The sequence below is a fragment of the Falco naumanni genome, chromosome 9, assembly GCF_017639655.2.
Source record: "Falco naumanni isolate bFalNau1 chromosome 9, bFalNau1.pat, whole genome shotgun sequence".
NCBI classification, from domain to species: Eukaryota; Metazoa; Chordata; class Aves; order Falconiformes; family Falconidae; genus Falco; species Falco naumanni.
In genome coordinates this window covers 33,533,977-33,560,355 of record NC_054062.1, presented here as the reverse complement: position 1 = coordinate 33,560,355, position 26,379 = coordinate 33,533,977, and the positions used below count along the sequence as shown (strand labels likewise).

Genomic DNA, 26,379 nt, shown 5'->3' with positions numbered 1-26,379 from the left:
AGTGGTCTTTGATATTTAATCCGGACTTGATGTAAGTATTATTGGTGGTGTCTAAAACAGTGGTCTGTTTTCCCACAGATCCCCCCCTCCCCACCCCCAGCTTTTTTATGGAATTATCTGGTATTCAGCTGGACAACCGCTTAAACTGCTTACAGCAAGCTATTTTAGTAATTCTTTTAATGCTTTCTCAATGGCTAATGTGTTCTCATTCTTGTGCTGAGAAAGCCACTTGGCTTGCTATTTGAATTGGTTTGAGTGCTGTCAGGAGACTTAATCTCTGCAGAGATAAAATATTTGGTTGGGAGTGTCTGGGCCTTGTACCTGAACTCTTAACTAACAACACCTTGCTGCATTTTGTCTTGTTTTAGTAATAAGCTGGGTCTATACTAAAACCCCATAAAAATAAAATACTGTGAAAAGAGGAATCTGCTTTCAGTGTCTCATGAGAATATTTCTGGCCATGCAAGCCTTTAGTAGATACAGTTGGAAATAATCATGACTAGCAGCTGCGACAGCTAATTGTGGTTGGCTTACAAGTTGTTTTGATCTAGTTCATCCGTCAGTGAAGTAGCATAAGCAAGCAGGGATGAAAGAAACTGATTATAACTGAGTCCTAACCCCGAATCACTCCTTTATGGCTGGATATTCTTAAGTTTGTTGATACGTGTCCTGGAGATGATTGCAAACTGCCTTGGTACAGGTGCAGGACTGCGGAACTATGAAGCCAGCAGATTTCACAAGCTTTGAAAACAAGGTAGAGTCCTACCAGTGTGTCAGCTGTGTAAACTTGCACTCTTCGTTGTTAGTTCAATCCATACAGCCAAAAGAAGACTACAACAAGACTTGGAGGGGAACTCTGACCTCCTTTAAGATGGTGGCATCCTAAAGTGGGAAAGTGGCCTTAGTGTGTAGGACTTCAGCCTTTCTCATTAAGGAATGACCCAAACTGACTGACTGGTCCTGGTGAAGGTCTTGATAGATCTTCTGGTGTGTTGAGCCTGTTCTCACTTGTGCATGCGAACTCCCTGTAATGCAGATAGCATGACCAAATAAAAGTGTTAATTTGTCTCCAGTGCTGTGGCTTTCTGTAATAGCTTGCTTGCATGGCCGGGTGGTTGTAACGGGAAGGTTTGGGGCTCTTTGATTGCTGTCTGACACCAAGGCAGGGGATGAAGTTGGTGGAAGGAGATGTACATACCTGGGAAATGGAGTGGGGTTTTACCCAACTTGCCCTAGCACAGCCTGCAGATGTGTGTGAGGCGGTACAGTTTAGTGGTGGCAGACAGGGGCTCTCTGGCTTCTTGAGAATATCCCCATAGAGGAGGAGAAATCTGGTATTCAAGACTGAAAGAACTTTAATAATTAGCACTGGATCAAAGGAAAAGTCCCGGTTCCCAGCTCTATTTACTGCAGCGAAAAGCTTAAAAAGGTTCTTGGAAAGTGTGGAGAGTTCCTATTGAACTCGTTTGTTATATTGAATATCCTATAGGAGAGAGATCCTATTCTGCATGAGTTGACCCAGGCTCCTAGCTTAGATGGAATGTATATGTTTTGGAGTCCTTAACTTGATGCCTGTCTCTTTGTTTTCCCATGGAGACTTTTTTGCTCTGTTTCATATGTATATTTGATTTTCCTGAGAAGAATGATTTAATTTTTCATTAACTAGCTGAGAGTGTCAATGAAAACACAAACTGTAAAGGTGTCTCTGACAGCTTTTATAATTCAGAGCCAAATTGTAAATTGCTGCCTTGTAGGCCACTGAACACGCATCACAATATCTTTAGTCCAGTTTAAATGATTTGGAAAAGCTTTAAGGAAGTATCCTAGCCAAAGCTCTCCCATTACTTTCCATTTCAAATCTTCCTCTCCCAGGATAATCTCTTTTCCCCAGGGTTGTTGATTCTTAAATTGTCTTAATACTAGAAGAATGGTCATTTTTCTAGCAGTTTGTTTCCGAGACGTTTCAGTCTTTTAATATTAATTAATTCTCTGTGTTTATGTTGGACAGAAGTATGAACAGCAAACCGTTTGTAGCTTGTGTATCTCTGTGTGGTTTACAGATTATAATTGGGCAAGTAGTTTCAACTGGCTTTTTAGGACTGGCTGCTGGAGACTGATTTGTTTTCTGTTGGGTCTTCCTTGTGTTTTATTCTTCCAATGAAGCCACAGAATTTCTACAGGAGAAATTTTTAGATAGTTAAAGGTATAAACACAATAAATGTTCTGGATTTGCAAAACAAGAAAAATACTTGAATTGAAACAATGAAAAAAAATTTCAATTAAACAGAGAACCAAACCAGAACTAAATATCTGGGGAACACCTTTCATAATGCTCCCCTATAATCCTAGTTTATCACGGATGCTGGCGGTGGATAGTTTGATAACCATTGAAAGCACGTAGTAGAGGTTTTGGTCTGGTTTTCTTTAAATTCTTTAACTAGTGATTTAACTTGGATGCATTGACTTATTATATAATCTAAAGGCGTGTCTGTGCATAGTCCACGTGTTGATAAACCCTGTTTCAGCTAGTTTCCCTAAAATAGAGGAGGGAGGTTCAGGAAGTGATGGGATTAATTAGTGCTGAGGATGGCCTGGCTACAGGCTCTGCAGTGACACCTGATGGGGAGAAGCAGCCCTTCGTGAGGGCCTTCAGCCTGAAGGGGTGATGGACTTGACTGACCTTGCTCCGAGGATGGCACTGGCTGTCAGATGAAATGATCAACTTTAGGTATTAGCTTTCCTGAAGCTTTGTTTAGCTGTTAGTGCCTCTGTCATGCTTTCATGCATTTAAGTATAATCACGGTATTCAGCTTTGTAGCACAGTAATTCCATGCAGGAGATGCTTTGAGCTAGTGAGTGCTGCTAGGAGATGCTGTTATAGGCCTTCCCTTTATCAATGGTCAGTTAAACAAAAACCTTTGTTCGGTGTCTGTCCTCCTTATCTTTCCAGAGACGGCTGATGATGAAGTGGTCACTGTGTGCTCTGGAGTTCATCAGACCCAATTGCTGCCAGGGTTGGGAACAGGGGTTTGTGGGGAGCAGTCCCACAGATTAGTCCTGTTCCTCTGCAGGATGCAGAGTGTCTGTTCTGTGCACTCCCTAGCCAGAGTGGAACTATAGTACAACAGTGTTGAGGAGCTTGGGAAGTACTGCCCAGTTGGTGTTTCTGAAACTATATGCAGAATGCTACAGGGTACCATATGGCTGTTCCTTGTGTTGTACGGAAGGGATCAACCCTAGTTTCCTAATTTGTCCTCTTGCAGAGAGGCCAGGTGAGAACAGTTGCGGAAAGCTGAACTGGGAAACCTTCAAGACTGCATTTAACATGCTATTTAAACATAGGGTTCAAAATAAGCGTGTTGGTGTTCTTACTGCACTTCATTAGTATGTCAGTGAAGATGTGCCTCTGCAGAGTGCTGCCTTTCACTTGCATTTAACTTCTGTTGAGTTGCCTTCTCTAGGCGTATACCTGTGGCATGCAGTAGGTGAGCAGTGCAGCATTTCATCTTTCAGGGTGGAGGTGGGAGGCCACCCTGTAAAGTAGTCAGGTACAAGGTACATTGTTACCTTAAAGGATATAAAACATTAACATATTAGGGATATTAAGTTTGCACGTAAGCTTCCTTGAACTGTGGTCTGGTAGCACAATGAGATTACGTTCTTTAATGGCTTTAAAATATTTATATATTTTTGTTGGGCATTTTTTTCATTTTCTTCTGTTGCTCTCATATGATGTTAACTTGCCAGGGAACGTAAGTGATTTAGAAGCCAGAGTTGTGCAGTAACAATCATTATGGCAAATAATGTATCTAGGGGAAAAATGTCAGGCATCCACCCTTAACCAAAGGGAAGATTTTTCCAGGGCTTGATGATGTCTGTGAGACTAGTGAAAGGATGGAATTTTTTTTTTTAAACACTGCACTAATTGCACCTGGTAGTGAACTGAGGCAAACAAGGTAGAAAGTGAAGATGTGTGCCAAGTTGAGCGTCCTGCACTTTAGTATTTCTTGTAGAAGAAACCTGGCCAACTCTTAAATCTTGAACAGAGTGCCTTGTAGAGGATTCAATCCTGAAGCTAATTCAGTCTCCAAGTTTGCCCTGTAAGGCTCGTAATCTGAGAAAAAGAGCTACTTTCTGTCTTTAGTGCATGGACTGACTTGAAGTGACTTTGTGGGTACGGAAGAACTACCTCTTACTGTCTGAGGCATGCCTCCATGGAGTACTTAACATTTCTGCTCCATGAGGTCCCTTTTTGGACCAAATCCAAGTAAGGTTAGCTAGAGAGATGAATTTTTTTTTTCTAGTGTTCCCTGTGGGCAAATGAGCAGGGAATTTATGGTGTAGGACTCCCCCAACACTGGGATGTGCTGGGCTGCCATGGGTTGCAGAATGTTGTACCTCTATTTGAATGTGCAGCTTCTTTGAAGCTGTATGTATTCTGGCATCGACTCCGAAGTCTGCAAGAGCCTGCTGTTGCTTTTCAAGAGCTGAAAGCAAGGTTCCTTCGTTTCTGAGTTTATTTCCCTGGAAAACCAGTGCAAGTTGGCTGTTCCCCAGCATGCATGGAGGCAGAAGGAATTTCCATGCACCTGTGGAAATCTCACTTCATAACTGTGCTTATTGTTCATTCTTGATGTTTTAAATGCTAGGCATGCGTCAGTAAGCTGCCATTTCCTCATAAGGAAGTTCTTTATGCAGTATGGCAGCAAGGTGGGAGAAGAGGACTAAGAGCTCTTCTTTTAAACTGGCTGTAACAGAGACAAAAGGAATTGCCTAATGGGGCTGATAAGTGCTAGAGGAAGAAAGAAAAAGAACAAGACAACAGTAAGCTGCCGTGGGCAAATTGCTGAGGGGAGTCCCTCTGTTTCCTTCTTTCTGGTTATACAGTTTTCAGCTGTGGGTGGCAGAGGGAGACAGAAATCATGAACTCTGAAATCTGTGGGATCAGAACTCACTAAATTCTTGAAACTGCTTTTTAAACCAGGGTTGATGGCCACTTAAATTTGAGAAGAGAGGTATCATCCTTTTCATACAGGAAGATTCAGTAATGAATCTGGAAATTAAGGAAGGGAATTCAGGTTTGCCTTGTCTTTGTGTTCAGGTTTCAAAGCTAACACATGATTAAATGTATCATGGTCTTCTGCTTGGTTTAGGTCTTGCAAGCTTTCAGAATACAAGGCAATTAAAATTCTCAGCCTTATTCAAGTAACTGTAAGGGCTGTATTAAAGAAATTTAATTCAAACAATCCTACTCAAGCAAAGCAAGACTATTTTCATAGTGAAACTGATCTGGCTTCACAAACTGCAAGGGAGATAGATGTTCCAGCCTTGGTTTGCATTGCTTGCTAGAGGTAGGAAGGACTGTGTGAAGTTTGGATGAAAGAGGGAGTGTGGTCTGGTGTACTGTGTCTATCATCTATTTAAAGTAAAGTAGAAATACTGTAATTCTCTAAGTTGTTTACGTGTGCAATAAAATTAAGAATGTAGACTGAGGAAGTGTTTGGGGTTTTGGTGGGTTTGTTGGGGGAAGAACGATGTGGATGATGGCAAGGGAAGCACATGTTATAGAAGCGGTAGAGACTGCTTGACCAATGGGCTTAACATGTCTGTTATTTTTTTTCTTTCATTACTACTTCTTCCCTCTTGTGCACCAAGAGGCTCTATCAAAGCCATCAAAAGTGTGATATACCTGTTACAAGACTCATTGTTGCAGCATCTCCACAGCAGCAGTAATGCCTGGGAGAAAGGTGCAATGAAGAATGAAGATCACTTGCTTCATCCTTTTTTCCTCCCCACTCCCCTACCCCACCTCCTTCTGTAAAGAGTGAATCTCCTTCCTCCTCCCCACCCCCCCTCTTCCTGGACTCTGTGTATTACCTGTTTCTTTTTACGCAGATGGGCAAAGGAAGCAGGGTGAGAAGGGAATATTTATAGCTCACCTCCTGTTTATGTTCCTTTCCTAGCAGATGTGATGAAGCTCTGTAATGGTGCTGGAAGAAGAGAAAATTCAGACAGGAATGAAAAGTGTGGCAAATGAAGACCATTTGCTAATGTGTAGGTCGTACAAAGTGCTTCCAAATGCAGAGATTAACACTTCCCACATTGTATTGGCATTGCCTTTTTTGTGTCCATCTTCTAAGCCTGATTTTAAAACAAAAAAGCTAAACAAAATCAAAGAGGAACAGCACTGCACTTCAGACAGGTTCTCATTTGCTTGACCTTCATCTGCAGAAACATTGCCCTGTGGAGGGAGTGGGTGTGAAATGTTCTTTTTGGGGAAAAAATCTGACCTCTTGAGTGGGATGTGAGCAAGGCCATACTGGCAAAGAGTAAGAAATGAGTTCAAGCCAGTGGGATTTAATCATGCAAGTGCTTGGGTTCTGGGAGACAAGCTGTATGGTTTAAAAAGGCAGCAGTTTGAAGTTGCTGGAAACTGGGTAGAAAATAGTGTTCAGGGCTGTGGGGTTCCTCTGCCATGGTGGCTGTAGGGCTGTTGCAGGAAAACAGCTCCTAGGTCTAAGGGCCTTCCCCGCCGCATTCTCCTCTCTGGCCAAATGTTTGGGGTTTTGCATGTCAGCTTGCTGTGAGAGAGCTGCGGCTGTGGTGTGAGTGCTACCCCTGCAAGAGCAAGTTCTGTTTTATTGTGTACCAGGCTCTCAGACAGAAGCAAGGTGGGTGCCTTGAAGGAGATACATCACTTAGAATTTACTATGCAGATGTATCTGGAGACCATAGCAAAATGTTGGAGAAGGTCTTCCATATAGGGTTACTGATTTGTTGAAGAAATCCCTGGTAAAGCTGGGTTCAGTTTCAGAGGAAGATTGAGATTTACTTTTTTTTCCTAAACGGAGATCCTGGAAGTGGGCCAAGGCATCCAGATGTCTCAAAAGAACGGAGGTGGTGAAGAAGGGGGTGAGAGATGCAGGCAGAGATCTCTCATGCCAGACTGGCCCATTTTTATCTCTTCAAAGGTTTCTGAGGAAGCCAGGGAAGATGCTGAAGAAGGCATCTGAAATTAGCAGAGCTGTGCCCGGGTGCTGGCAGCAGCAGGACCTCTCTTTGATGGTACTGTGGGCATGAGGCCTGCTGTCAGGTCTTCTCCCTGCCCCCTTGCTGTCCTCAGGCCCACATGAAGGACTGCTGCAGGCGTCCTTCATGTCAGAGGGCTGAAAAGGTCCTGCCTGTGCTCAGAGCCCTACATTGGTTCATCTTTGAAGGACTTTATTTGCAAACTTTGCTTTAGTAGTTGCTGTATTGGGTGCCCGGGGGCTGAGGGGGGTCTCTGAGGAGAGGCTGGGGCTGCCTCAGGCTGGTTCCAGCTGGTTCTGGTGGCCCTCGGCAAGGCGCAGCCCAGCCCCTCGGCCTTGCTGTTGGTGCCTTGGGGAATCTGAGGTCAGAAAGGGGAAAAATGCTGGAAAGAGGAGAGGCATGAGGAAAAAAGTGTGAGGAACAGCTCTGCAAGCGCTGAGGTGGGAGGAGGGAGCGGAAGTTCTGGGGCAGACTCCATCCTGGTGTCCTCCATGGGCTACTGTGGATCTTTCCAGAAGGAATGTCCATTCCCCCCCACCCCTCATGGTGGGGGAAGGAGAGTTGGATCCTGGAAAAAGGGGTGGAGTGAGGAGAAGGTGTGTTAATTTCTGTTTATTATCTGCTTTAATTGGTGTTAAACTATGGTTCCCCTAGTTGAGTCTGCCATGTCAGTGATGATTGAGTGATCTCCCTGCCTTTATCCTGACCCATGAGCTGTTTCATCTTGCCTTCTCCTGTGCTGTTGAGGAGTGAGAGAGCAGCTGGCTGGGCAGCTGGCCACAGTTACATGTACTTACATCCAGTAGGAGCATACGTAGTGGTGCAAAAATATTAGCTGCTTTGATGAGCTAATCCACATCATGGAGCTTGAACAGCAGATTTCTGGTCCGAACGTTGTTTTACTCTGCATCTTCTCTGCTTTGCAAACATGGCTGATAAGAGGAGGAAGCAAAATGGGAGGACAAAACAGGACCCAATGACTTAAGATGAAAGTACTGTTCTGGAGAGATCAGTGTCACAGACTGAGTACAGGAGTAGAAGTAGCTGGAGCCCTGAAGTGAGGGAAAGATCAATAAATGGAGCTCTTCAGCACTTTTCGGGTGGGTGGTTTGGGTTGCTGTGATTGCTTGAGGAAGCTTGCAGCAATTTTTGTCACAGAGATGCTGTCCAGGAGGTTTTAGGACAAGCACTGTTACGGCCAGGAAGGACATCCAGTTTTTCATGCTGTGAAAGTCAGGATAGGGAGGAAAGTAGCTGTTGCTTGTTGGAAAAGGTGAGCTGCTTCACTTCTGACTTAAGGCAGCTTTATCTAAAGGAGGCTTTTCATAAATGCTGAAATGGATGTTACAGCTGGCACTTGCAAGTGTATCTCTTCTAGATTTCACTCATGGAAAGAAATTTTTACATGGAGAGTGCTCTGGTTTTCACAAAATCTCTGCAGCTTTTGCTGCCCTAGTACTCCAGCTAATGAGTTAGCAGCATGTTTTAGACGTGTTCTAGGTTAAGATACTAATCTTTTTCCATGCTTGGAGTGTTGTTTTTTTTCTGGACAACTTTTATGATTTTCATTAGAGTTTGGAGTCCTGGTACCCCTAAGTTGTTACCATTCTATCATTGATAATAATATAAAATGGCAAACATGAGTTCTGGCAGATTGTTCCATCTTTTCCTATCAAAGAGCACTTGCTGGTAGCTAAAAGACTCTTTTGGGGTTGGTTTTTTTTTTTTGAGAAGGCCTTTGCTTAACTTTGTCACCCATCTGGAATTGAAATAGCTATGTTAGGACCTATAGAGATGCTGTTAATTTTTACCTTTGGATTGTCCAATGTAGACCTGGACAAGGCTTTTTGAAGTGTTACTCTTAGACAAAAGAATTTCCCTTTCCCCCCCCCCCCCTTATTCTTTTTTGGCCTTGTTCCCATAATAATTCTGGGAGCAAAGCTGCATACCCCTGAGCCTCTTAACGTTGAAACAAAGGATTTAATGACTCTGAAAAGTGAATTCCTGCATATGTTCTCTTGAGACCCAGAAAGTTATTCTGGTGCTTAAAGCTTCTAATTTCAGTGGTCTAGTTTTGGTGCTTCTCACACTCCAAATGTCACTTATTGTGTTGGACAAGTCTGTCTCAACCTGGGTGTAATTATTGCACATTTCATTGCTGAAGTAGTGAGCTGTCATCCATTTGTTTGTCGGCAGGCAAACAATTTGAGATCTGGTCAGCAAAGCTTGAAACAAGTTTCTCTTCTCCGACCCACACTACTTAAGTCCTGAGCTTCAGCCTTCTGGAACGTTTCTGCATAAAGCTGTTGCGAATTGCAGGCATCAGATAAAGGGTTCAGATAATTCTCTCATCTCGATTTTAAAACAGCTTCTCTTAAAGAAAAAAAAATGTTTCATGATTGCTTAAGTTCTTGCTAACCTTGGATGGCAGAAGATGATATTTAGGTCTCTGCTGACTTTGAGTTCATTTGTTCATTTTTTTCTTTTCCTAACCAGCAGAGACAATTTTCTTAGATAAGAGAATTCTGACAGAGCATGTATCGCAAGGCACAGTTCGAACTGCAGGAATGACAGATATGTGTAGTTTAACCAGTGTCTTTTCCTGTAAAATGTAATGTCAGCATAGTGCTGTGGGGTTGATGAAACGGTTGGTTCAGATCTCAATCGCAGTAAAAGAATTATCGAAGAGGTAAAACCTAGGGACACCTCGGCTTTTTGATGAGTCACCTAACACCCTATTCTTTAACTTCTTTTCTTGCCTTTTCCCCTATTCTTGCCTGTATTGTGTGAGGGCGGGAGACTTCTGGAGCTAGCTTCTACCTGTTAAATAGTCATGGCCTTAAGGTGATGTCTTTGCAGTTGCAAGCTGGTAATATCTTTTGGTTATATAGCTATTTTGCAGGGGGGTAAACGCTCGGTTTAGTGGGGTTTAGGATTTGCTGAAAATTGCTACTGAATTTTTGGGCTGCCTTGCACATCTGAGAGGAAGGCAGGCTCTTGATGTGCAGTGCTTCAAAAACAGATGATTAGTGCCATGTAAGTGCTGTTCACTGCTTTACTCTTCCCTCTTATCTAAAGCGCCAGCTCTGCCATGGGATCGGGTAGAACAAGCATATAAACAGTGCTTTGTGGTAGTACTGTCTGACAGGATGTTTTGTGTCTATCTGTATAAATTCTGCCCACTTATTATTGTATCTGATCTGATACTATTTTTGGAAGGGTTAAAAATTGAAGTTGCTACTTTCAACTACGAAAAGTTTAAACTTCCTATAGAGGCTTCCCCTCCTTGAGTAGAATTTGGTTCTGAACAGTGACTTACATGTGGTGCAGGTTCTGCTCACTGAAGCTCCTGACTTTTTTCATAATACAATTAGGATCTCAAGACAGCAGATCTTGATTTGTCCAGGATGTGAAGCTGTATTTGTGTGTGGGGTGGTTTTGAGTTTTAAACCTCTTCAGGTGGAGTGGGTTCCTGGTTGCTAAGCAGTGGCACACAGGGGTGTTTGTCAGTCCAGATGACTTAGTATTTTTCAAATGTAAAAAAGTTAATTTGCCTTTTGGTTCCCAACACATATTAGGGGGCATGTGTGTGTAACATTACTTTTGCCAAAACATACAGCTTCCCACTTAACTTCAGTTACAGCTGCTCAACGCCCAGTTCTCTTTTCCTGTTAGTTGCCTGTTTGACTTGACTGTGGGAAGCTGAAAATGCAGTTGCAAGGAGGAAAACTGCAAATGACTTGACTGATTTTCATTGTCAAGACTGAGAAGAAAGGCGTGTAAATACAGCACAAAGGAGAGTGCATTTCCAGAACTGCAAATTCATTGACCACCTGGTCCATAGGTCCTGCTTTCAAGACAGACTACTGCAGTTGTAACTATCCTAGACTTGCATAGCAGGCTTTGGAAGAAAAGTTAAGTAGCAGATAAAGCTATTTTAAGAAGATTATTGAAAGCAACCTCACAAAATACAGATGTCTGGACAATTTGGCAATGAAACAACAGCCTGGGTTTTGTTTGCAAACTTACATTGAAATTTGCTTTAAAGATAAGCCCTACCTGTGAGATACCTTTATAGAAATTCAAGTTTGGCAGCTGTATTTTAGAAATCAACAAAAGACAAAAATCTCAGACCACAGGAATGCCCATATTGGACTGCAACTGTTGAAGAATCTGAGTGCTAGTCACTGAAGTTTATAGCACCATTGACAGATGAGACCTGGTGTTGCACTGTATTATTTTTTATAATTGGGTGCTTTTATGCTGGAATTGTAATTTCACTGTTGGGGGAGGATTAGTATATGACTAGTATAACATAGTCGTAGAAGGCAGACTTTAAATCAGTCTGATTTTAGATTTTCATGAACAAATTAGTCCCTTGCCAAAACTGTAGAACATAAAAACCATTCATGTGCACTTTTTTATTGGGCTTTTATTTATAGCTCAGTATAACAATTTTTGTTTTTATCTTGAACAATTTGTTCTTCTGTGAACAGGCATGTTTACTACTTGTAGCTTAGAGTTTCGCTGCCTTCTGTAAGGATGAGAAGGAAATATATGTCAGCACAGAAAACAACCGAAGAGAACCTCTTAATCCGCAACTCCCTAACCCTCCCCCATTATTATGCTAAAACTTTTTTCACCTTTGAAGACTGATGCTTTCGTGTTATTCTACTTTCCATGTCTGCATAGTAGTCTAATTTCTTAAAACTGATTAACTCAGTGTGGCTTTAACCAATACTTTTTACATAAATGGGGAAAAAAAAGCTCGCAGCTGTGCTGTTACACGTTCTGACTTAAAACTCTGTGCTTTGGCCGTGAGGTGTGTAGAGGTGAACTTGGCTGAGGGGGGAAGCCCTACTGAGTGACAGATGGTAGGAGAAGGGGCTGTTCTTGACAGGCGCTCCTGGTTTGCTGTCACCCCTGCGGCGGATGGGAGGAAATGCCTGGCCACAAGCGTCGGGGTAGGTGATGACAGGAAGGGGGGGTCAGGAGGTGGCATTGGGGTGTGATTCTGCCAGACAAGCGTTACTGAACATTTGTCCTTTTTGCTGTTCTTGTATTTTCTAGGTGCATCAGAGGCTTTCTCCTTGGCAGAGTGTAAGAGTGGTTTATTGCAGTACAGTAGTGCCCTCTGATGGTGAGTATTGACACAGAGAAACTTGTGGTTCGCTTTTCACTTTGCTAACTTACATCGTGTTCCCTGACCCTTTTTCTGGCTGAGGCTTTTTTGGCTAGGAGGTAATCTCGTTTTGAACTAAGGAAGTGATAGAGAACAAAGTCGGTCAAGAAGAATTATGGAAATGGTCAATTTGTCTAATAACTGTCCTTACAAAAATGGACAAGCATTATAAAGGAAGATGTAATGGTGTGCAACTGTCCAATTTTTTTGCCAGACTTTTTCTGGATGTAGCAGTGAGGTCTGTGTGGTGCTTACTGTTCAGGGAGCTGTATGCCCTGTTAACTGCACTGTTGTTATGAAAATACCAGCTACTTGCTCAAGTGGCTGCTAGCACTGTTGCTGCAACAAATAAGTTGTGAAGCCAAGGCAGTTTTGTTCCTTTGTTTAAATTTTGGGGCAGCCCAGACATTAAACTTTTTTGTTAAGGCTGTCATAACATAAAGTAAAAGAATGCACTGGTGGAACTTTTAACTGCAAAGAGGAAGCAAGCAGCTTTGAGATCCCTGCCTGCTTAACATCTGCATGTTGTGCGCAAAGACTAGAGCACTTACACTGACTGACACAAGTGGTTAGTAGATCCTGTCCCCAGTAGGGCTTGTTAATAAAGCCTGAAAGCTAATAAAGTAAATGCTTATGGCACAGTTGCTTTCTCTGCCAGGATACTGAGTGTGCAAACACAAAGAGAACATGACTGCTGTGGAGAACTCAAAATAAAGCCTGAAGCTTAAATAGGTAGAAGTGTAGAGGACATTGTAAGGTTGAGAGGATAACTTAAGTGTGTAGCTACTTGCCTGATTTTGTTTTACTTCTCCTGATATTGTGCTTGAATGTTTCTCTTATTTCTTGCAATAACTTCACCTTTACCAGAAGTAAATGTTGGACACAGAATTCTTTGGCCACACCCTCTTTAAAAAATTGTACTTTGTTTAGGCCTAAGGTATTGCTTAAGTTATTCCTATGCAAGAACAGAGATGTGCTGAAATGCTAATAATCTGTTACTGATGCACATATGGTTGAGTCAAAACTTTGTGGTGTTTGGGTGGAATTCATACCTTAAAGAAACCTCACACTTAATACAGTATGTAAAGCTTTTAAATCCTCTCTGGTCTTATTTAGCAGTATCCCTGGGCAGGTTGTAGATGTCTGTAAAATTAAGTGAAATACACTTGTATCAGTAACTTTCTTTTACTTGTCTCATGTATTTAAGTACTGGCTTGAAATTAGTGAAGATTAGCTGAAATGTTAGCTCTATAATTAGTGAAATGTCAGAACGCTTTGTTCACTTAGTAAATTGTAGTTGCCCTCATGTAGGCAATCCACAGGGCTGCCAGAGCAGATGTAAGTGAAGCAGACAGCCATATCGCAGTGTCTTGTTAGTAGGTTTTATTGGAGCTGTCTGTTGCTGTCTGTTAGGTTTGTATTATTGAAGTGTTCTTCGGATTTTTTCCTTTTTGTTACTTGCCTCCGAGTTCTTCCCTCTTCAATGCAGTAAAAAATCTGACCAGAAGTTACTTGTGTGGGAGGTGATGAGAGGATCAAACTGGAATTATGGTCTTTCCTGCTGATGAATTAGGCAAGAAAATGACTTTTATAAGCTTTTTATAAAGAAAACATAAATTAGCTGTAATTCTAGACTTACTGAGTCAGTCTTCTGAAGGGAAATAACTTGGTCTTTAACACTTCACCTAAGCTGGAAATCCTTGAGAGGTTTTGGTGTGCTACTGCTGCTGCTGACTCTTGGTGCTGTCCAAGCTATTGTGTTTATCACTGTGGTCTCAGTCTGGTCTGCGGAGGGTTAAAATATGGCAGTGCTGGTAGGCACTTAACTTAAAAGCTGGCAGTCATGGAGCTTCAGCTCCCAGTGTTGTACCAGTGGGGATACATGGAGAAGTGTTGGTGCAGACATATGATCTCTTCTGCTCTGCAATAAACTGGCTCACTGCCTGTATGCTTAAGGTAGTATTTTAAAGAAAGACTGTTTTTCATGTCTTGTGGTTATGCAAGCAGTACATAAGTTAATGCTGTATTATGCTGCTCACAGAACCAACAAAGTAAATACTTAAGTGGCTATTTTAAGCTTCTAAATGTGTTGATCGTTCCTTCTGAGTCTGCTACCCTAAGTGTAGCTAATGCTTATCTATTTCTTACCAGTCTCTTGCTCAGATACTTGAGTGAAAAAATGCAAAAATCTGATAGTTGGTGTCATAACACTTGCTGATAAGGAGCTTGAAATTCTATCTAACTGTCCAAATGAATTGGCAGTTTGCGTTATTTTTTTCAATAAACTGTTCTCAGTTTTAAGCTTTGAAACACTAAAGCTACTAAAATCCTGTCAGGTGTTTGAGTCCTGAGAATAGGCATTTATAGGCTTCCAAATACTGGAGCCTGTTAAGATGCTTTAGTCATTTTAGATGTCCATACTTGGTCACTTTCACCTAGTCTTCAAGATGACCCAAGGACCTCTTTGTCAGCACTGGATAGTAATCTCCTGGAGGACAGGGAAAGCCTTTGTATGCATGAATCAATTAATGAAGGCATGTGACAATAAACTCAAAAGCTTGAGAGAACTCTTCTGGCTTTGTAAAAGTGTACTTGGTGCATCCTTTCTCAACATACATGAGCCTCCCTTTTTGGAAAGGCATGCTGCCCCAAGACTTGTACTAATATGTAAATGAACCTATGATAAACAAGTTCATCATCTGGCAGCAAATCACTGAAAAGGGAGATATAAAGGCCACTGGTGGCAAAACTTCCTGAACGGTGGCATGCTTAGAAATAGTTCCCTTTGGTAGTTCAAATGACATTATTTGCTTCTATTTCTACTTGCGTTGACTTCTTTGACCAACCAGTTTCGATGCTAGCTGCTTAAATTGACTTAGCATGTCAACACATGAGTTAAACTTATTTGAGTAGATGGTGTGGTTCGTGTAGTTGGCCAAAGCTACAACAGGTGGCAATACTAAACCAGATGCAGTGTGGGTGGGTGTGACTGCACAGTGCTTAAGACATGGCAAATGCTCTGTGCAATAAAGATGACCTTACATTCTTACATAAGAAAAATAAGTAGCGATCCTAAGTGAATCATTTCTAGGTGTGCTGCTGTGTCTTGGCAGCTACTACACTTGGGGGAAATTTTGACTGTTTGTAACTCAGTAGAGGGCATACAAACTTTTAACTTCTCTTTTCTATGTATTGATATCCCAGAGCACACAGAGTGGGCTGTCTCTTTGGCAGTAAAATAATAATTAGCTTAGAGTTCCTACAGGTCACTACCATAAAATTTTAGAAAGGGGCACTGAAATCTTTCAGAATGCTCTTGTAAAAGCTCCTGGCAGAAAGGGAAGATGTTGTTTTATCTACCCCACTAAGTAATGTATGTCTTCTGAAGTACAAAGTGTATTGATCCCATGGATTTTAGATGAAATGACCTTGAAGCTTAAACTCAGAGTGCTGTTCCTACAACCTCATACTCCTGACTATTCTCTTAAATATTTGTTGCCTTGGGGCAAAGAAGGAAGGCAGAACTAAACAAGAATAAAAAGGTTTGAAGTAGGTCCTTCCTTGATGTTTGCTAATATACACAGTTTGCCTTTGTCTTCTGGGCTGTAAATCCTGATAAATTGCATGCTGTTTTGTCTGCCATAGTTCAAAATACTTTGATTCTCAAGAACAAACCAAATCATTATGTGCTACCAAGTTGTGGCTTTTAGATACCATGTTGCCTTTGGTGTAAACATGATTGTGTTTAGAGTAAGTATCTTTTACTTTTCCACAAAACATAAAGTTTTAAGACATGCTGCCAAGTTAATGGTACTGAAAACCTCTGACATGCCTCGGTTTTCCTTTGATAGGCATATCTCTTGATAAAAGATGAACCACAAATTTAGTCTGTCTTGCGTTCAGCTCATAACTGTGTCTTTCTCTGTGGGATAAATACAGAACTAATGTGAGAAGGTCTGCTGATTTTTCATGGTAAACTTACGTTTTTGTCTTCTTTGTAGAAGTGACAGTGGTTTACCAAAACGGGTTACCTGTGATTTCTGTGAATCTTCCATCCCGGCGTGAACGCTGCCAGTTCACGCTCAAACCTATTTCAGACTCTGTTGGTGTGTTCTTACAACAGCTGCAAGCAGAAGACCGAGGAATTGATCGGGTTGCCATCTACTCAGCAGGTACTGTTGTTTATAAGCTAATTGATTTACTTACTTGCCACCTATTTTTGTCTGGCCTTTTGCTTTTTAAGTAAAAGTTTGCTATGGTGTGAGTTATTTGACGCTCCTGAAAAAGTATAAGGTAGAAATGCCACTCCTAGAGGAGGAATGCTGTAAAGGAAATCTGACTGTAGAGTGAAGGAGGAGAAAAACATTCCTAATGCATAGTTTACAGACATCAGTCCTAATGGAGGAGTTTGCACTGAGTTTCCTACTATTTAGCTATACAACCTCTGTAGATGTTCTAATCTGTTTGTAAGGAAGTAGGTAAGAGGTGGTACAAGGGAAATTGTACCTTGTGTAGCTATGAAGACTCAATCATGTTTCACTTACTCTTATTTTACTGTTTTGTTCAATTGCTGTGTCTGATAGCCACCAAAGCTCCGAAACATTGTTACGGTGTCTTTATGACAGTGCCATCAAAGCAGGTATTTCCTTAAAGGTCTTGGCCTGGGAGGAAGGTGTTGCTAGGGTAGTGGTGTCAACACTGTCCAATACCAGAGACTGAAATAATTTCTAATGCCAGTGGGGAAAGATGAAGGTCACTTAAGTGGATTGTATTGCAAAACATTAAAATATTCACAGTGTGTGGGATGAAGGGAACAGCTCGAAATACCAAAGATGTAGGAAAAGCAGCTGCATATGTAGCTGAGCTAGTATTTGCCAGGTAAGGTCTCCCAGTATATATAAGTATCTTGATAAAGAGTATCGTCTGTGGGAAGACATAGAAATCCAGTAACTGGACTTGGGATGGCATTGCAACTTAGCCACAGCATATTTCGGTACAGTTTGGTTTCTACTCTTTAATAACTCATCTGTTTGCCTTACAGATGGCACACGTGTTGCCTCTTCTACAGGCATAGATTTGCTTCTGCTGGATGACTTCAAACTGATCATTAATGATGTCACATACCACGTCAGGCCACCAAAGAGAGGTAAACCAGCTTGGTTCTGGTAAACATCAGAAATAAATCTTAGTGCTCATTTCCCTGTTTAATTGCAGTGTGCTTTATTAACTTGTTCAAGAACACAAAGTGTTATTTCTAAAGGAAACCTTGCAGATTCTATTCCTGCCCTTGTAGTCTAATTTAGTGATACCAAGTAATGGGAGTAGTCAGTAATGAAAAGCAAATATTCATTCTGCTCAAAGCCATACCCCTTGTAAGAGGAATAAGTGCAGAAATGTAATTTCCTTTAATTTCAATTTTTTTCTGTTTTTTTTCTGATTACTGAAAAGTAATTAAATTTAACTCATTCTGAAGGATTACAGTACAAAATGGGAATTGGATTGAAACTTAGGTTATCTGATTTATAGGAAAAAATTGTGCCCTTACCTGACAGTTAATGTTGTTTCCTATTAAGTGTGGTACTTTGAATACTGCAAATAAACCCGGAAACCTTGTTAACTAATAGACAATGAGATAAATGAGACTGTGCTATTACAAGGTTACATTGATTAGAATCAAATAAGAAGGGATTGATTCAAAACCTATGTTGAATCAATAACAAAATCCTTCTAAATTATGGGCTTCGGACACCTGTGTAACTTTGAAGATGTGAAAACTTGCAAGAAGCTTTTGAGATTATCCAGAGTTAGTGGCAAAAGCAGGAACTTGGTATTTTCATCTGTCCTCTACTCTCTCTCCTAGGCAACTTTATAGGCTTCATAAAGCACCAGGTTCTTGCATGCCTATACTTACCTCTGAGGATTTAAACAAAAGGACCAGTTTTGGAAATGTTGGTCTGCTTGTTGGCTTGGCTCACAGGTAGTGGGGGATTTCTGTCTACCTTATTTTTCTGTTAGTGCAGGCAATAATGTGAAGCTTGCAAGCAGTTATGTTTCTAAAAAAAGTTTTTAGCCCTGTAGACATGCAGCCAGATTAGGAAGTATTTGTAACTTTACTTTGCATGTCCACTTGAAGTTAGATGGTGGAAATACCTTCCCCTATTTATCTGAGTGTTTTCCCTAGTGTTTGGGCCTTCCTCCTTTCAAGCAGTAGATGATGAACAAATTCATTCATAAGGCAAAAGCTGTGAGGGAACTGATAATGTTCCTTTTACCATCTTGACCATCATGAATAAAGCAACATGTTAAAGCAAGTTATCTATCAAAAATCGGGAGACTGACCATATCTTCTGGGTCTGAGACTACCCTGGCTGGCTGATTGCTAGGAAGATCCGCTGATATATGCCGTCTTCCTCTGTAGATGTAGTTAGCTTTCAAGGACCTTTTTGCAAGGAAAATAATAATGTGTTCTAGAGTTTTATTATTCACAGTATAAAAATACCAAGTTAAAAAAAAAAAGTTTGACTTGGGGAACTTGGTGCAGCCACTTGTCCTTACTATGTGGGAGTGCAGCATTGGGTGAGGTGCTGTTTCTCCCCTAAGTGTGAGTTAGACTGACCTCCACTAGAGATGTTTTTTTTTCCACGGTCTCGTTAAAAGCACCTTAACAGAAAACTTTCCATTGAGTCCGGGTATCTAAATGACTGAATATTACACAAAAAAGTTACTCTCTGCTCTGTCACCCCACTGCTCAGTGTCCTGAATGTTTTTTCGCACGCTTACAGGACTTCTTAAACCAGAGAAGTAGAGTGAGGATTTTAACAAGGTATCTCTTCTGTTAGCCCCTGAGAGCAGGTGATGATTCAAGCCAAGCTGGGCTAGTCTGTAATTTTTAATACAACTAAATGAGAATGCAGACATGGTGTCTATTTCTGCACTAGAGAAATTGCTGTCCCGAGGTAAGGCCATTCATATGTCCCACCTACCGAATGTTTGAGAGAGCAAAGGCTGTGTCAGTGAGTGGGTATGTTTTTTGGTTAGCTTGCTTGTATGATATACTACTTGTGTGCTGGTAAGTGAGCTCTGGGATCTCCTAGGTTACATGAAATTGCAGACTCTGATTCTTTTTCCAAAGAGATTTCTATAGTTAGTTTGTAGTAAAATGAATGTGCCCATAAACAGGCCCTGAGATTAGTTCTGTTAAACCTTTCAGCTATTGTTTTTCCATTTTTACAAAATCACTAGTATTTTGGAATGGAAATGCCAGGACGCTGTAATCTTAAATACTAAGTACTTCTTGATGGTCACTTCGGGAGGAACACATGGGGTTTTTTTCTTCATAGGGAAACAGGAGCCTGTTAGCTGGGAGGGGGATTTGGTGTGTCTTGGCGCAGACAACTGAGTGTCTTTCCCTTGAGCTGCTAGTGCTAGAACTTAAGCTGTCCATAGCTGTTTATGTGTTGTTAAAATTGTATTTTGAGAAAAGAACCTAAGGCACAAGCCCTAGGATGCTACAAAAATTAATTTATTAAAAATTATTTCTGTATTTGGGTGATGTAGGGTTCTTTTGCTTTATTTTGAAACTTGTGTTTTTCCATACAAAGTGTGTAATACAATACCACTAGTCACAACTGTCTTACAAATTGATTTCCTTTAGGAATCCTTTTTGTGTTGAAATGTGGGGATGAAGGCAGTTTCAGTTAGCAACCCAATTACTACCTCTTCTTAAATACTGTGAGCGAGAATTTCATTGCCCTGTAGATGGCACAGCAGGGTGTTACCCAGAGCGTGTTGGGAAACATTTCCTGGCAGTGGTACTCAAAATAACGATCATAAGACTGCGTATTTCTGGGGCCACTAATCCAAGGTGTTTGGTTGCCATTATCAGTAACTATGGCTGCTGATAGTCTGTAATCCGAATTTTGACTGTTTCTTGACAGCTGGTGTGATGGATCATACTACGTAGTTCATTTGTCTTAAGTCTTGTGTATAAAAATGGATCACAAGTAGCTGTTGATACTATTACGCTTGCTAGTTACGTATCTCTTTTTCTTATTTTTACCAAATTTTAGAAATTTCCAATAATAAAGCCTGGTTTTCTTTTGAAGAAATTACATTTTCTTAGTGTGCTGTAGCTCTTCCAAAGGCTTCTTGGTTGAAAAGATAGCTTCATACTCTTCCTGTAGAGATTAATAGCAGTTTCTCAAGAGTATGTAAGAAGTTCTGTGGGTACACACATGTAAATCAGTCTCTTTCTTTCCTAGAGCTCTTAAGCCATGAAAATGCAACAACGCTGAATGATGTCAAGACATTGGTTCAGCAGTTGTATACTGCCTTGTGCATTGAGGAGCACCAGCTGAACAAAGAGAAGGAGCTGATAGGGAGACTAGAGGAATTGAAGGAGCAACTAGCACCACTAGAAAAAGTAAGAAGTTTCTCATTGTATTCTACTTATCCTCCAAATGCAGCCTTAATTTATTTCAAGGTTTTAATTAGGCCCCTGGCATGCTTCAAATAGTTTTAAGATCACTGAAGCAGATGATGCTAACTGTATAGCAAATCATGTCTGTTTCTGGTTTCGGTGGAAGTGTTTTGTTTCCTTGCTTTATGTAACTGGAAATTATTTTGGTAGTAAATAAAGACTGGGGATAATGTAACAGAAAATCTCTAAACATAGAGAAATAAATACTTTTGCAAGGCATTCGGAGCATGCTCAGTGCAAAATATGGATGATGGCAAGATAGTGATGGAAAGGAAGTCTAGATTTGTCTGCATAATCTAAACTAAAATCATAGGTTTCAAACCACTTAACATGAATATAAATACAAGATGCTTTTTTTACATTATCTCTTATTTTTACATTATCTCAATTATTTTTGAGAGTACAAGGTGTGTGCTTTTGTCTTGTACAGGTAAAGATGGAGCTCAGCAGGAAAGCAGAGAAGAGAACAACCTTGGTGTTGTGGGGAGGCCTGGCTTATATGGCCACTCAGTTTGGGATTCTGGCCCGCCTCACCTGGTGGGAGTATTCTTGGGACATTATGGAACCAGTCACCTATTTCATCACCTATGGTAGTGCCATGGCAATGTATGCTTATTTCGTAATGACTCGCCAGGTAGGACTTGTTGTACTGACACTTCAGTAGAAGACTTTTTTTGAGCTCTGCTCCCTAGCAAAATAGCAAAATTTTGGCCATTAGAGGTAGCTTTGCCCCTTGTCCTGTCAGAACCTGGGTGCCACTTGATTTGATTCGCGCTGTCCAGAATGGTGGTGTATGATTGTGGGGTTTTCTGGTCGTGGTCATTGGTGATGTCCTGGTTGTCTTACTGTAAATGCTTACACATGTTCAGTGATTGACTGCTTTAGCTATACAGGTTCATCTACTGAGAGATAATGGTTTTTGCATGCCCACACGTGCAGCCTCATGCTCACTGACTTGCACCAGAGGCATCCAAATGCTGTGATTTGTATCTGCCCCAATAAACTATGGGTTGTGAGGTACCTTCTGAATTTCAAGGAATCCCACCTCTGACATGAGATGTTGGTCTTTTTAAAGAGACAATATTTCAGGGATCTTGCCGGAAATGCTTTTGTTCAAGTGTTTCATGGATCTGGTTTCCCATCCAGATAAAGGATCCTTCTCTGGAGCCTGGTAGTTGTGACGGACTGTGTGGATTTTCTAGTACATGGTTTGTCTCATCGCTCCCATTTAAACTTCATAATCCCATCTAAATAATGAGGCGGCGCCTCAGTCTCTGCTGTAACAAGACCATCAGAACAGATGCTGCTGCAGGTGTTCTAGCATGGTGTCCCAGGGGTCTGTCAGCTGCACATCTCAGGGGCTGAGGGCATGGGTGCCCCTGTCAGGGGGCTGCTAAGTGCAGTTGGAACTTCTGCCATGTTTGGAATCAGATTTGGTGTTTTAATTGCCATCTGTATTAATTAGTATCTTTTCAGCCAGATCTTAGTATCTCAGTGTTTCAAGGATGATGTGATACCGAATGCAGCTTTTATCCACCTGATAGTGCTGGCCATTGGGTGTACACAGAGGCTGTGGGCTCTTCCAGTGCAAGGGAGAGTTAACTTGCGCAGGCAGACCTGTGCTTTGGAGAGGCTATGTGGGATTTGTTGTGAACAGATCTGCTGCTCCAAGTCACCTGCATGCTCTAAAAAGCTGTAGCTTTTTGCGGTAGAGTATCCCTGGCAAAAGCTGTGGTATTGGGTTCTTATTCTCCCTTGCATAACTTTGTTGAGAGATGAACTCATGGGCAACTATTGTTGCTTTAATTAACCATTGCACATTTATGACCCTAAGAAAAAGTATGGGCCATCTTACAAAGGCTTTCTTATGGTATAGCTTTTTTTTCCCTTTCTCCCCATAAACTTGTCACTTGATTGAATGAGGGCTTAATTGCTGGCTGGGGTCAGCCCACCACACTGTGTGAGCTTAGACAGTGCTGTCTGGTTTTGTGCTTTCACTGACAGAAATTAGTCATTCTCCCAAAACACACCTGATACATACTGTGCTAACTGTATCCTGTGTTGCATCCTGTTGTGGCTTTATTCCTATCTTCTCTCCTTTTTTGTTTTTAGGAATATGTTTATCCAGATGCCAGAGACAGACAGTACTTGTTATTTTTCCATAAAGGAGCCAAAAAGACACGATTTGATCTAGAGAAATACAATCAACTCAAGGATGCAATTGCTCAGGTAACAAGATTTTTTCCAGATGACAAAGAAACTACTGTTTGCTAGTTTTTAGCTGCTATTAATAGATGCATCTCAAATAAGTTTGGATATATCTTAAGTTTCCAGTGCATTTTCTTGTCATAGCCCCGGTGCAGTCACTGATTTGGTGTTGATCTGCCCAGGAACAGAACTACTGGATGTGTAAATCAACATGAAATGGTTGCTTATATCTGTTGGTAAGGGGTCTTTTGAAGCTGCTGGCAAATCTTGAGTTGCTTCAGGCACTTCATGCCTTAGAGGAGGCTAATTCAACATTTTCTTTCTTCTCAACTCCTACACACCAGATGGATTTAGTGAGGAATGAAGACTTGCATCCATTCAGTTCATGTCTTCATGACATAAAACTTCAGTGCACTGGATTGCAGTCATGGAAAAGAATGTTCAAAATACTTAGCTGTATTGTTAGAGGCAATGGGGACAGATTTCTCATATTCTGGGGATAGGCACTTTTGGCAGACTGTCCATGTTGTGGGATCTGCTTAACAAAGGAGTCGAGTGGAGGTCTTTCATTATGTTTCGGAGAGCCTTTCTGCAGAAGGATGGCATGAGCAGAAAAAGCAGAGCTACCATGTTCTTTTTTACAGCTCTGTATCATTCTCTGTTTATTCTCAGGCTCTGGAAATGACAGTGTAGGATATCCAAGGCACGTTGTATTCTCCCCCTGCCTTGGAGAAGGAGCTGTGCAAGGAGTAGAGGGAGGTTGGAGCTAGGCTCTCTGTTTCATGAGAAAACCCAGAAAGACCTCTGGGTTTTCTCATGCTGTGTTGAATACAAATACCCTTGGCTAGCCGTATTTTCCTGGAGCTTTTCTTTTAGAATCAACCATTTCCATTAATCTAGTTTGTTTCTGTTTGAGTTTGGGGGTTTGTTTGTTTGTTTTTCAATAAGAAAGGTTCCAGTGAGTTTCTGGGGGGTCAAATCTTTCCTGCCATGTTTCTTTTAACTGGCTGCATGTAGAGAAGTTTAGAGAAGTGTAGATCAAATGTCTTTAGGTGCTGAGAATGGCTTTCCCAAATACAAGCCCGTGACTTTGTTTTACTTTTTGTAAACTTCCCTTCTGGACAGGAAAAACAAGGAAATACAGAAGAGTTTTGTATTTTGTAAAGGGGAGTGGTATTGGAGAAGGTGTATTGGGAGCTTGTTCTTTATAATGTGTCTTTTACTTTTAGGCAGAATTGGACCTTAAGAGGCTTCGAGACCCACTGCAGGTTCACCTGCCCATCCAGCAAATTGATGAAAAGGACTGATCAGCCATGAAGCTCTGAATCCCGGCAAAAAACCTGTTCATAGCTCTTGCCTTTTTACTTAAAGCATTGCAGGTGGAAGCTGGGAGGTTGTGTTGGGGTGGAGGGTTTTTACCTTTAATCAAGACAAAGGACTGTAGGGGGGAATCTCTTAAACCTGAAGATGGGACATTGTGGAATGTTAGTTCTGAAAAGGGCTTGGCAAACAGTCACATTTAAAAACTGTCTGAATGGCAATTGTGTACAAATACAGGATTGGGGAGGGGGGGGTCATGAAAAGAGTGTAATGTTGGGGTGTACGGATGTCTTCTTCCAGCTTTGCAGGGTCTGCCTCTTGATAAAGACACCAGCAGCCTGCTTAGCTTTTTTAATTTTCCTTTACCTGATTCAGATCTCTCTTTCTCTCTCTCTCTCTCAAAAAACAAAACCAAACAAAAAAAGAACCAAACCCAAAAAAACAAAAACAAAGAATCCAAGCCACCTGGAGCTATGGCTGGTGATCAGAACTTGCACTCCATGCCATTAACATGCACACTTCTGATCAGACCTGGTCTCTTTTTTAAAGTTACTACAAGACTGCTTTCTACTGGAAAACCATGAGCTTCCCCTCCCAGCCCACCCCATGTGCTCCACTGACTTCTTCCTTTGCTTATTTGTAGCACAGATTGGTTGTAGCCAAGTGAGAGAAGGAATGAGTTTTCTTCTGGACATTTGATAATTGACATTTTTTGATTATTCCATAATAACTATATAAACTTTGTGTCCCAATGCCCTTCAGTTCCTTCTAGAAATCAATGGCAGCGTTGCATGAGAGGTGTTTTGGGTTTTTTTGTATTCAGTCTTAAGGGACGGAGATTCCCTTTTTCTACCCCAATCTGATAGCCACCTGGACTATGAAATTATGAAGGGTTAAAGGATTGTGAAACTGTTGCGTTATCATGAGTCCTGCTACTAAATGGAACAGTTTTGGAACATGGAATAGTGAAAATTTATATTTGAGTACTTATGTAAATGGGATAAAAGGTCTCATATATGTTCAAACCATTTTCCTTGCCCAGAGGCTTTTTTCAAAGCCTGGGGCTCTTAAAGTGCAAGGCACAGAACTACTTTAGTTCTCTAGCACTTTCCCCTAATGAAGTAGCTTTGAATGAACTTTGTGTCCACAGGTCAGAAGTTCTTAGGAGTGGCTAATGACATCTCTTGTTCTTAAAAGAAGTAGAGGAAGGAAAGTCAACCCATTGCCCTCTCTTCTAGCCAAGGCTGGCTGATCTCTTAGCAGATAAAACATCTCTTCTTTCAAAGCAGGTCAGTCTGCTTTAGCATCCTGCTGATAAATACTGTGGAGACAGGATGAAGGTGGGAGAAGGTCACTAAGCTTTATATACAGAAAGGCTGGCTGCTTTTTGATGTTTCACTACTACTTCTCACTGTGTCATGGAAAGAGGATTCTGGTTTTTTGGAGAACCATGTTTTTAAAAATATAGGAAAGAATAAACAAATCAGTATTAACTAGACGCCAGGTGCCTTGCAGATGTGGAAACACAGCTGGGATTGCTGCCTCTTCTCACTCAATGGCATGTTGGACTGAATGGGTGCATGTTTCTAGTTTTTTTTTTTTTTCCTTCCCCTTTTCCTCTGTCTTTCAATTTAATTACATTGTGTGATTATTTTTTATCTGTTTTATCCTGTTTGTGTGGTGAGTTTTAAAGGGAAAAAAATGAACACAATCCTGTAGCTAAATCCTTGGTGTGCGTTTGGGATGAGGGAGGGAGCATGGAGAAAAATCCTTTAAAAAACAAACAAACTGAACATGTGTAAAATCATGTATCATTTATGAAATATGTATAAAAGAGCAATGTACTTCTGGAACAATAAATAACTATTCAATTTTTGAATCGGTGCTCTTGAATAACGTTATTTTCCCCAGCTGAGAAGAGAATATTGTGTGTGGCAGTACGTCACCTGAGTTTCCTCCGTTTCTTTTTGTTTAGGTTGTTTCTTCTTGACCTTATATCACTGAGGCTCCGGTGATGCAGATAATAGCTTTCCTGAAGCAACTTGGATGGAGATCTTGCTGTCATGCCTGGCTCTGTAACACAGGGATCTCAGGAGCAGTTGAGGTGGTGAGGCAGAGGTAGAGCTACTTGGCCTAACAAAGGTTTGCCTTTGTTTGGCCA

The 26,379-nt window shown here is 41.2% G+C and overlaps 1 protein-coding gene across 2 annotated transcripts in view; it reads left to right on the top strand.

Moving 5' to 3' along the window:
* The window catches only part of MCU (mitochondrial calcium uniporter), a 93,143-nt gene extending 67,046 nt beyond the window's left edge, over nucleotides 1-26,097 (top strand). The window contains exons 2-8 of one of the 2 annotated variants that reach the window (XM_040606358.1): nucleotides 12,100-12,169; nucleotides 16,213-16,383; nucleotides 17,253-17,357; nucleotides 20,473-20,633; nucleotides 21,121-21,324; nucleotides 22,803-22,919; nucleotides 24,132-26,097. In XM_040606358.1, the coding sequence (XP_040462292.1) occupies nucleotides 12,100-12,169; nucleotides 16,213-16,383; nucleotides 17,253-17,357; nucleotides 20,473-20,633; nucleotides 21,121-21,324; nucleotides 22,803-22,919; nucleotides 24,132-24,215 (912 nt within the window). In that variant the 3' untranslated portion in view covers nucleotides 24,216-26,097. Of the gene's footprint in view, nucleotides 1-12,099; nucleotides 12,170-16,212; nucleotides 16,384-17,252; nucleotides 17,358-20,472; nucleotides 20,634-21,120; nucleotides 21,325-22,802; nucleotides 22,920-24,127 lie in introns of both variants that reach the window. The other variant, XM_040606359.1, reaches the window with a different exon arrangement.
* Nucleotides 26,098-26,379: the final 282 nt, after the last annotated feature.